The 11,419-nt window shown below is 62.2% G+C and overlaps 1 protein-coding gene across 1 annotated transcript in view; it reads right to left on the bottom strand.

Moving 5' to 3' along the window:
- The window catches only part of CPNE5 (copine 5), an 83,950-nt gene extending 72,531 nt beyond the window's left edge, over window positions 1-11,419 (bottom strand). The window contains exon 1 of the mRNA XM_084890064.1: window positions 10,764-11,419. Coding sequence (XP_084746190.1) covers window positions 10,764-10,858 — 95 coding nt within the window. The 5' untranslated portion in view covers window positions 10,859-11,419. The remainder of the gene's footprint in view (window positions 1-10,763) is intronic.

Raw genomic sequence — 11,419 nt, forward strand, 5'->3', positions numbered from 1 at the left:
TCCCTGCCCGAGCCCTCCGCCGGGGTGCAGTCTGCCTGGGACTCAGCACCCCGGCTGCACAGCAGGCTCAGCGCCTCTCAGGCTGGTGTGTGCTCCTCCAGGACAGCCACCTGCCTCTGCTCAGGCCAGCCCGGCCCCGACACAGAGCAGGGCCCTGGCCACGGGTGGAGGAAGGCAGGCCGAAGCCGGATGGGTGAGTGTGGGCCTTGCCCCCTGACCGGCCAGGCGCCCGGTTACAGGGGAGCCCCAGTGCTTCCTCTCAGCTAAAGAGCCTCACGGTTACGTGCATGGGCTGCAGCCAGACAAGCTGGTCCACCTCCCAGATCCGGACAAGTTCCCTGCCTTCCTTGGGCCTCGGTTTCCCCATCTGTAAAGTGGGGCTAAAAGCAGTTCCTCCCTCAGGACAGCGGTGGGCAGTGAGGCTGGTCAGGCGGGTCAGTCCTGCTGGGCCAGGTGCTGGCAGAGCAGCCGCGCCCATACCGGTGCTCGGGGGGCTCACTTGGGGGCCAAGGAGAGGGGGGGCGGCTGACAGAGCCACCTCACCCGCCCCGAGCCCCCTGGCTGGGGACCGCCGTCACCCGGCCTCAGGCGTCCCCTGGGCCTCCCTCTCTTGAGGAGCCCCCAGCCTCTGTGACCCCTCGCCTCCTCCACACCCGTCCCCCTGAGGGCCTCTCACTCCCTGGGCCTCCGCCCTCTCCCACTTATCAGAGGGCAGACTCCTGGGGTCTGACTGTAGGTCTGGGCAGGGCCCAGAGGCCATGTGTAAATAAGACACACGCACACACCTGCACACATGCACATACCCACATGCACACGTGTACACACACTGTCCCAATGACCGCAGTCCAGATACCACACATCAGGACTCTTGGTCTTAGGGCCTCGGTTTCCCCACTGAAGCAGCATGCTCCTGTGAGGCACTGAAGGGCCTCACACGAGCCTCCCCTGGTCCCCTGGGGCCTCTGAGGCTGGGGGTGAGGGGCTTGCCCTCCGGCAGCAGCAGCGAGAAGCAGAGGGGAGGAGCCAGGCTTCCCACGCCAAGCACCCCCGAACCACCAGGGCGCCAACCACCACGTTGAGCCACCGGGCGCCAAGCACACCGAGCCACCGGGCACCAAGCACGCCGAGCCACCGGGCACCAAGCACGCCGAGCCACCGGGCGCCAAGCACGCCGAGCCACCGGGCGCCAAGCACACTGAGCCACCGGGCACCAAGCACACTGAGCCACCGGGCACCAAGCACACCGAGCCACCGGGCACCAAGCACACTGAGCCACCGGGGCAGGCTGACCAGACCCGAGTGCCTCTCCTCACCTCCTGCCGTTGGGGAGCTCAGAGACGTTTCCCAACAAGCAAATGGATTTCCCCAAAAGAGCATAAAACCCTTCAGCGGTCCGCTCGGCAGCCTGGAATCGGTTTCTTTTGTTCCTCAGATCGAGGCCAGGGAAGCAGAGCAGAGCCTGCCTCTGCTTCCCCCGGGAAGCCCTCCCAGGGCCCAGCAGCGAGGACTGGCTGCCTGTGAGGTCACTGTCCCCCCAAAGGGAGCCCCCGGAGAGGCCGGACCCAGGGAGGGAGCCTGCGGTGCCACCCTCCCTTCCGGGACATTAAAAATGTAAAGAGGAGGAGCTGTCAGAGAGGGGAGGAGAGTCCCGCCCCCAGGGAGCCCCAGTCTGAGGGGACACGGCCCTGTCCTCAGGGAGCCCCAGTCTGAGAGGACACAGCCCTGTCCTCAGGGAGCCCCAGTCTGAGGGGACACAGCCCTGTCCTCAGGGAGCCCCAGTCTGAGGGGGACACAGCCCTGTCCTCAGGGAGCCCCAGTCTGAGGGGGACACGGCCCTGTCCTCAGGGAGCCCCAGTCTGAGGGGACACAGCCCTGTCCTCAGGGAGCCCCAGTCTGAGGGGTCACGGCCCTGTCCTCAGGGAGCCCCAGTCTGAGGGGACCCATTTGCTCCTGGGCAGAGCTGCTGGGTGAACCCATTGCACATCCCTGTTTGTGTCTGAGGCCCCGTGGGGGATGCGCAGAGCGGGGGTGCTGGCTCCCACAAGAAGAGGCTGGGGAGGGGCGCCACCTTTAGCTCTGCCTGCCACAGGGTGCGGGGACCCTGAAACTAGGAAAACGTGGCAGGTTGGCACAGCTGGCTGCGTTCTTTCGGAGGGCTTTCACCGTGTTCCTTCCCATAGAGGGTCGTCAGGTAGGAAAATGTGTTTATCTTCTTCCCAACAGCCTCCCCCCCGGCACCCGCCAACCTCCGAAGAGAGTGGGGTGCTCAGAGCGGAGACTTGCAGCTTCCTGCTGGTCCCCACCCCAGCGCTGCCCACTGGAGGCCGTACGGACTCCCTGGCTCCTTTGTGCCTCGGTCTCCCCACCTGTAAAGTGGGGGGAATAACAGCCTCTCCTGGGGGTTCCTGCGAAGAGCTCATATTTGCAATGAGCTCGGCAGTGCCCGCTCATAGGAAGTGCCCCCTCCAGGCTCGGAAAGCGGCTGGTACAGGTGCCCGTGCCCACAGGCCGGGCGCGGCCTTCCTGCTGAGACCCCTGAGCCTGAGAGGCCTGCAAGCAACACCCCGTTTCTCTGTGGAGCCGGTCAGCACCAGGCATCTGGCCAGCCCCCGCGGCAGGCAGAGGATGGCAGAGGCGTGGTCTAACCCGCACCAAATCTTTTGTTGGGTACGTGATCTAGGGCACCCTGTTCACCCTACACACCAGTGCCAGGAGGTGGCTGTCACCCAGGCTACGGGCAAGACTTTTGGCGCCGAGTCGTGCCCCGTTCACCCAGCTTGCCAGGCGGGCGGATGGAGCGCTGAAGCCCACGCCATTTGGGGAGCATCTGCATGGCCTAACCCAGGTCTCCACGGCCCTCCCGCCAGCAGCTCCTCACGCCCTCTCTGGCCCCGGCCTCCTCCGGGCTGTTCCCCAAGGCAGAGAACCGGGGGCTCTCCCCTCCTCCTGCCCGGCTCCCCTCCTCGCAGGCGGATGTCCAGGCGAGGCTCGGAGGGAGGGAGGGAGGGGGCGGGAGGAGAGGGCGCTTGGCAGCCGCCCCGGCCCTCCAGCTCCCCTTTCAGAGCCGCCCTCACGTTCGCCCTCTCTCCCTGCCAAGTCCCCGCGCCAAGGTCCAAAGAGCAATTTCCACATGGCTTAGCGAGCGCTGCTCCCCGGGCTGGCTGCACGTCTGTAATTATTAATTATGGTAATAACCGTCCCTCCCGCGCTGAGGGCCACGGAGAGCGTGCGCTCTGGCCGGCCGGAGCCGCAGCCGGGCGGCAGTCTCCCGGCCACGGGGCGGTTCCGCGCCCCCGGACACGCTGCTCGACCTCAGTCTGCTCCCCCGCCTTCCCCCTGTGCAGGGGTCACAGGCCGGCCTTGCCCAGTTGTTGGGAAGCCAAGCGTTTAACACAGAAATACAGGAAGTGTGCGCGATTCCTCTCTCCCTGTGCCCACGCCCCGTTCCTCACATCTGTAAGGTTTCTGGTTCAAAAACACATCCCAATCTGCCCGCTCTTCCTCAGGCCACAGCGCATTAGATCTTGTTTGGAGACCACAGAGGCCTCTGCCTGGCCATGTGCTTCCATCTCTGCCCCTCTCCGGCCCCCCCAGTCAATCCCCTTAGGCTGCCCGAGGACATTTTTAGAAAGCCAATCAGATCACATTCCTACTGTTTAGCCCCGCCCCAAACAGAATAATAACAATTGTTCCATTACTTTTAGAATAATAAATCAAACTCCTCAGCATGGATCTGCACCCCCATTTCCTCTCTGACCTCATCCTCTCCACTCCCCTCTGAGGAGTCACACTGCCCCAGCCACACTACCCTCCTGCAGTTTTGCAAGGATGCCAAGGTCTCTTCTGCCACTGGGCCTTTGCACTTGCTCTCTCTCTACCAGAATCACCCTTTCTCGAGACCCTCTTCCAGATGGCTTTCTCAGCCCCTGGCTCTCAGCTCAGTGTCACCTGCCCATCCTGTCTAAAGCATCCCCAACAACCACACACTTATTTGCAGAGCACTTATCCCCATCAGACATTATTTCGTGAGAAATGTATATATCCTGGCCCGTGTGGCCCAGAGGTTTGAGCATCAACCTATGAACCAGGAGGTCACAGTTCATTTCCCGTCAGGGCACATGCCGGGGTTGCAGGCTGGATCCTCAGTGGGAAGGCGTGCAGGGGGCGGCCAATTACTGATTCTCTTTCATCATTGATCTCTCTCTCTCTCTCTCTTCTCTGAAATCAATAAAAATATTTTTAAATGTGTGTATTTGTTTATATTCCCCACCACCAACGCCAATGTGAGTTCTATGAGAGGAGAGACCTTGTCCATCTTGTTCACACTATATCCTCAGCACAGAGAAGCCTCAGTAGCAAATGAGGATTCGTATCAATTATCGAAAGAATGGGTGTGTCCATAGCGATCAGTTATTGGTACCCATCATCAGTACTGAGTTCTTCAGTCCAGAATTCTTCAGGACCGAACGGCATAAAGCTATCCTACTGGGACCCTCAAGCACTGTGCTAGGCCAGCAGAGGTGAGTAACATTAGGGGACAGAGGACCCTTGCAATGTTTTGAAATCCCACTAAGTCATTTTTTCTTGGCCTGGAGACTGGCAGGAAGAGAGGTAGTCAGGGTTCTAGCTAAGCTGTGCTTGGATCATCAGTCAGTCTCCTAACACTGGCTTCCACTGACTGCAGGAAAATCCAGGGAGCCAGTCCTCAGAGGCCCCCCGAGACCCCTGCACTCAGGAGCCCACGCAGCCTGTGGGTGCCTTGGACCACCTCCTTGGGGCTCCCTGAGGACAGGACTGTGTCCCTCCTGGGACGGGGGCTCCCTGAGTCCATGGCTGTCAGCAGCAAGCATCCCTCTCTCTCCCTGCGGACAGAATCCACATCGCTTCAAGTATTGTGTGTCCCCTCCCCACCCCCAATTTACATATTAAAACGCTAACCCCCAATGAGATGGTGTTTGGAGATTTTGGAAGGTAATTAGGGTTATCTGAGGTGGTTGGGTGGGATTACGATGGGATTAGTGCCCTTAAAAATACACCGTGGAGAGCGGAGAGCAGGGAGAATGAGAACACAGCAGGAAGGCGGCCACCTGAGGCCCGGAGCGTGCTGGCGACCAAGCCCACCGCCTTGGACGTCCGTTCTCAGGTTTGTGGTAAATACAGTTCTGTTGACTGAGCCACCCAATCGCTGACATTTTGTTATGGCGGCCCGCGCTGACGACTATCCTTGTCTAGGGGTGCACATGACACCCAGCTTTGGCCCTGGAAACGGAAGGGGAAGTCTGCTGAGATGTTTTGGGAGGGACTGTGCTTCCCAGATCAAAAGAACTTTTCAAAGAGAGGCCCATGGCCCTGTCTTGCTTCCTGTTTTGGGATGTGGCTGTGACGCCCGGAACAGGCAGCCTCTTTGTAATAAGGAGGCACAGCATTTGGATGATGGCCGAGCACAAAGGCAGCTGGGTCCCTGATGGCAAAGCGAGCTGGCCAACCATCAGATGACCTCCCTCCAGACTCGCTGCGGTCAGAGAAACATCAATGTGCTCGGGGTTTGAGTTACTATTAAACTTTCGGTTACCTATAGCCTAAGTATTCCTCATGCACCTGCCTCCTCTGTGCCCTATGGCTTACAGCCTTCACCTCCTCCCCTCCTCCCTGCCCTCTCTTCCCAACGGTAGGTCATCTCCCGCGATGGCCGGGGTTCTGAGCAGGGAGATGGGGGCTGGGGAAGGAGGGACGGTCTGGGGGCATGGAGGGCAGGCTGCCATGCCGTGACTCTCTGCTCCTTGGAGATTCCTCCAGTCCCAGTTTGTATCCCAGAACCAGAGGCATTCTTGAGCAAGAAAAAAACTCTCCCATCCCTGGAAAGAAAACACCTAATTCTTGGTCACAAGGTTGGGGCCCAGGCCCCTACCGTGACCCTCTTAGAGACCCCATTCCAGCCTTGAAGCTTTGAGAGTTGAGGAAGCTGAATTTGAACACACACCCCTTTTCCAAAACATACTCTAAATGTGTAACCTTAAGCAAGGGCCTTTATCCCCTCTCAGCCCTGATTTCCTTAAAAGGAACTGCCAGCTGCCTCACAGGACTGCCATCAGATTAGGAAGACACACGGTGAGGCAGGGAGCGGTCTAAGATGCACAAGCCTGCACAGCCCCTCCTGAGTGCGGTGGGGCCTGGCGTAGGAGGGCCCGCACTCCTGTGACGGCCGTTACCTCCTGTAAGACTGTCCAGCGGACAGGGCAGGACTCTCCACAGGCTTCAAAGAATGAGCTGTCCTGCCCGGAGCAGCAGGCGGCCCCCGGAGCTCAGTGCCACCCGATCCAACAATCAGCAAGAAAACAGGACCTGCATCTTCCGGCCGCAAGACCCTGCACTCTGCCCACAGCCTAGAGGAGCGTGGCGTGGACGCCCAGCCTCGGGGGAGATCACAGCCCCTGCAGGTGCCGGGCCCTCCGCGGGGAGGGGGGGGCACCCTGAGCGAGGAGCGGTGAGCTGGGTCCTCGCCTACAGGCACAGAGAGACCAGAGATGGCTGTTGCTTAAGCCGCTAGGAACGTGGCGAGGTGTTACACAGGAACTGAAAACCAGTGGAATGATCTCCGTTTGGACCAAACTGCTGTCAGAGTAGGCCAAAGCTGCGGAGCCCGGGCAATCGCACTCGGTCCCGCCTGATACAGATGTGAGGTACCTGGCGCGTACTAAGTGCTCAACAAACCCCACTGTCATCATTCCCCAGCTCCGCTGGAGAACGCCTGGCTCTTCAATGGCTGGCCACCTCCTTTTTCCTAGCACTGGCTCTGACAGCTGCCCGCTGCCCCAGGCCCTCCCCAGAGCCGTCAGATGAGAGCCTCCGGAGCCCATTCCCGGGCCTTCTGAGAGGCCCAGGCAGCTCCTGAGCACACTGCGTCTCCTGCCCCAGACAGCAAAACACCGGCCCAACAGACACAGAAAACAGCGCTGGGGCACAGGCAGCCGCGGCCCACCAGCCCCATGCCAGCCGGGGAGGGCTGCTGCCTGAGGCTCCAGCCTCTGGACTCCACCCCTGCCCTCCCGGGGGCCTGGGAGCCCCACCGCTGGAATGCGCTGTGCTTCTCGCACCCACCGGACCCTGCGGTGGTGCAAAGGTTCCCTGTTACATAAAAAATGCAAATCGCTCTCTTCTAACCAGCAGGCCGGTCCCGGTGCCTGCCGCTGGTGACGCACAGAAACCAGAAAAGCAGTGCGGCCCTCGGGGACCGGGACACAGGACCGGTGAGTTTCGGCTGGGTCTGCAGGGAGGCTGACAGCGTCAGGAAAGGTCTGGAAAAGACCACCCGAGGAGAGAGAGAGGCTGTGGTTCCCACTTCCTGCACGGCCTGCTGGTGTCTGATTTCATACACCATCTACCCTACTCACTCAGAATCCCTGGCTGGCAAGCAGACGTCAATAAAGCTGAGAGGGGTGAGATCTCTGTGGGGGACCCCCACCGACCCTGGGACTCAGCTAGAGAAACTGAGTTTTACTGACATTCAGGTGTCAAATGATAGGCAACACAATGACTATTCCTGGGCGAATCCCCCTGTGATAGCGGTTACTGTATTTCCTTTATAGGTAAGGACTCGGGGGCTCAGCAGCTTTCCCGGGTCACGGGGACAGAACTGGGATTTGAACCCAGGTGGACAGATGCCACAGCCCATGTTCTTAGCCCCTGAGCCAGACAACCAGGCACTTTATCATCTCTGGCCCTGCGTTCACCGAAGCTGGTAAGGAACAATTATTTGGGAATGGATTTGGATTCGCCCGAGAGACACCCTTCCTACAGGAGAGGCCCGGACACCCATCCTACAGTGTGACCCGCCCTCCGCGGAGGCTCACGTGGGCCTCTGCTGTGGACCTGGGCTGAGGCTCAGACGTGCCCCGGTACCAGGCAGCTTTGCTTGGCTGGCAGTGCCCAGGGGAGGCATGGCAGGGGTTTGGGTCCTACCCCGGGCAGGCACAGGAGCTCCTAGAAGGTGGCAGGGACCTTCCTAAGAGCAGAGAGGGGAGGGAACTGGCCCCAGCAGCTCATTCTGAGACCCCTGGAGTTCTCACCCTACCAATGCTTCTCACCCTACTGTTCCCTGCCCACCAGCAGGTGTCACTTAGATGCCCAGGGCAGGGGTACCCCATAGCCTCCTCCTGGGGCCCAGTCAGTGTGGACCTTGAGGTGCAGGGAGCAGGACTTGACCCTCCTGGAGACTGAAGTACAGAAAATACTGGAGAGCCATTCTCTGCAGCTCTCCCTCCTGCTCCCCCCTCTTCCTCCTCCTCCCCATCCTCCTCCTCTCCTCCTCCTCCTTTTCTCCCTGCCCCCTCTCTTCCCCCACCTCCTCTTTCTTTCAGAGCCTGGAGAGCTGGACCTGCTTGAAGGAAAGAGATGGACCCACCATTTCAAGCTCACCTATATTGTTTTCTCCTCCCTCTGTTCAGGCGACCCCCCCTCCTCACTCCTTCCCACCAAAACCCACTTCCACCCTCCGGCACTCAGGAGATCAGGAACAGGGCCCGGGCAGGCCCTCCTCAGGCCAGAAGACCATGTGTCCTGAGAGGGAATGGGCACAAGGGCTGATGCCAGAACCACATCCGCCAAGATCGCAAATGCATCCCTAGGCACCTTTTAGGCAAAAGGTCTGTCACCTCTCCTCGGAAAGAGCCAGCAGGAGGGACCCAGCATTACTGCTGCTGTAACCGTTGCAGCTACTTATTAAGCACCAACCGCGGGCCAAGGAAGTGCGCAGCAGCGTGCTGGGTCCTTCGCAATCCCCTATTCCTGTTAGTTCCTCCAGCGGCGTTTGCCGAGGGCCTGCTCCGGCATGCCAGCCACTCTCCCAACCGAGCACGCGAGCCACCTCGGCAAAGGCGGCTCCTCATTGTCTGCTCTTGGCAGATGGAGGAAACCTGGGCTCAGTCAGACTGTGGAGCAGATTCCGTTCAAAGTGTCTGACTGCCCGCTGCCTGCTCTCCTCTCCACGGGAGTGAGGGTCCGTGGGTCAGAGTCAGGGAGGGGTAGGAGGTACTCCGGGGCAGGAGGGACAAAGCACACACCTGAGATGCCTTCAGAGGCCGAGTGCTCAGTGTGTGGGTGGCCCTGTGGCCCAGGCCCAGCACCCAGGCCCCGGGGGACACAGAAGACAGCGGTGAGGGCTGCGTGTCCCGTGGCTGAAGTGGAGGCGGGAGGACTCGGGGCACAGACTGGCAGAGGTGAAGGAGGGGTGAGCTCTGGGTGGGGAATGGGTTGTTCCTGGGCTGGGAGGTGGGAGGATCGGAGACAGCTCTGACACAGGCGTGATTGAAGGCTGGAGGGGACTCAGGCACAGGGAGTGGTACCTGCGGGGAGGGGAGGGGAGGGCGGGCTGTGGCAGCTGTCGGAGGCTGAGGAGGTGAGGCTGGAGCTAACGGGCCATCAGGAGTCTCCCAGAAGAGTAATGGCAAGATGCAAATGGCGCTGGGAGGTGTTCTGACAGCGCGGTGTGTGGGACCACCGGGGAGACATACGGGAGCTATCAGGGAGCCTGGCACAGGGGACAGCTCACTCACCACCCTCAATCCCCCCCCATCCTTCTCTCAGCCCCCAGCCCAGGCCTGCGGCTCTCTCTACCTCTTCACTGCCTGGAATACAGAGGGGGCCATGAGCGTGAGAAAGGCCCTAAGAGGATGGGGTGGGGGGTTTGGGACAAGGAAAAAGCCAGGACTCAAGTCATGGGGGCAGAGAGCATCTCCGGGACCTCACGGTGGGCCGTGCCTGGGCCGGTGCCCCTCTCAGTGGCAGCAGGGCAGTGCCCGAGGGCAGTGCCAGAGGGCAGTGCCCGAGGCCAGCCACAGGGTGACAGCACTAGGAAGAACCCCCCCCCACCATCTCCACTGCACCCCTCACGGCCTGGGGGCCTTCCCCTCACACGGGAGAACCGGGCAGAGACCAGCTCTGAGATGGAGAAGTTACTCCAGAGCCTGTGTGAGGACTTGGGGGTAGGAGCCCATAAAAACTCTCCCCTCCGCTGCTGGACTCTAATTGCACACTCATGGTACAGTCCTTTGGCCTAAGGTTTTGTACCCAAGTTATTGTTTTTTTTAACGGTCCCATTAAGACTGTCATCAGCAGCCGCACCTCTGACTGAGGGACCCGCTGCGGTTCTTCTCCAGGAGTCAGTTCGGCTGCTGCAGGTGGAGAAAGGCCTGGCACCGGGGTCTGAGGCAGTGGTGGGGAGGGGGATGGAGGGGGCAGCAGAGAGGACAGGAGGCCGGGGGCAGGGGCTGCAGCCTGGGAGGCTGGGCAGGTCTCTCACTTCTAGGTTTGGGGAGGAGTTGCTCAGAAATGACCTGCTCCAAGCCCCCGTATGGCCTGCCGTTCCCTCCCTCCCGCCTGCGCCCGGGACCCCTGCTCCTGGTCCTCACGCCTCCTCCAGCCACAGCCCAGAGCGCAAACTTTCAGAAACGCGACCCCAGCCCGGCTTCCACTGCTCGCCACCGCGCTGGGCAGGGGCTCTGGCCGGACAGGAGGGGCGGGGAGGAGGGGGCATCCCGAGGCGAGGCCACGGCCACGGGCCACGGGCTCCGGGTCCCTGGGCGGGACAGGGGTCCCTGGCGGGACAGGGGTCCCTAGAGGGACGGGGGGGGGGGGAGGTGGGGGGGGGCTGGGCGGGCCGGGGATCCCGGGCGGGACGGGGCCGGCGGCGGGACAGGGGTCCCTGGCGGGACGAGGGGTGTGGGGGGGGGCCTGGGCGGGACGGGGGCCGGCGGCGGGAGGCTCACCTGCAGGACACGGTGATCTCCACCTTGGTGGCCGGGATGCTGCCCGCCAAGGAGTCGAACTCGCTCAGCGACGTCATGTCCTCGGGCTGCTCCATTGCCCCCAGCCCCCCTCCCCCGGCCCCAATTAGTCAGTCCCTGCGCGCTCCACGCTCCTGGGGAGCCACCGAACCCTGGGCTCCCCAACTACGGCGCCGCGGGAGCCGGAGCCGGAGCCGGACCGAGGCTGGCAGCCGCGGAGGAGCGGAGCGCGGAGAGGGGGCGTGGGCAGTGAGAGGGGAGGGCGGGGGAGCGGGGGCCGCGCACCCAGCAGGGGTGAGGGGGCCGCGGCGAAGAGGCGGGGCACAGCGGGGAGCGGTGCGGTGCCGGAGAACCGGGCGCAGCAGGGCGAGGCGCAGGGCGCGGGGCGTGGGGCCGGGCGGGGCGCGCGCAGCGTGGGGAGGGGGCAAAAGAGGTGCAGGGGGAGAGGGGGTGCAGGGGGGAGAGGGGTGCAGGGGGCAGAGGGAGTGCAGGGGGCAGAGGGGTGCAGGGCACAGAAGGGTGCAGGGGGGAGAGGGGCGCGCGGTGGATGGAGCCGGGAAGCGGAGCCGCCGCCTCTGGCTGGGTGCGGCGCGGGCGGCGGCGGGGCTGGAGACGCGGCTCCGGCTCCGGCTCCGGCT

The sequence above is a fragment of the Pipistrellus hanaki genome, assembly GCF_964339955.1.
Source record: "Pipistrellus hanaki genome assembly, chromosome: 7".
NCBI lineage: Eukaryota > Metazoa > Chordata > Mammalia > Chiroptera > Vespertilionidae > Pipistrellus > Pipistrellus hanaki.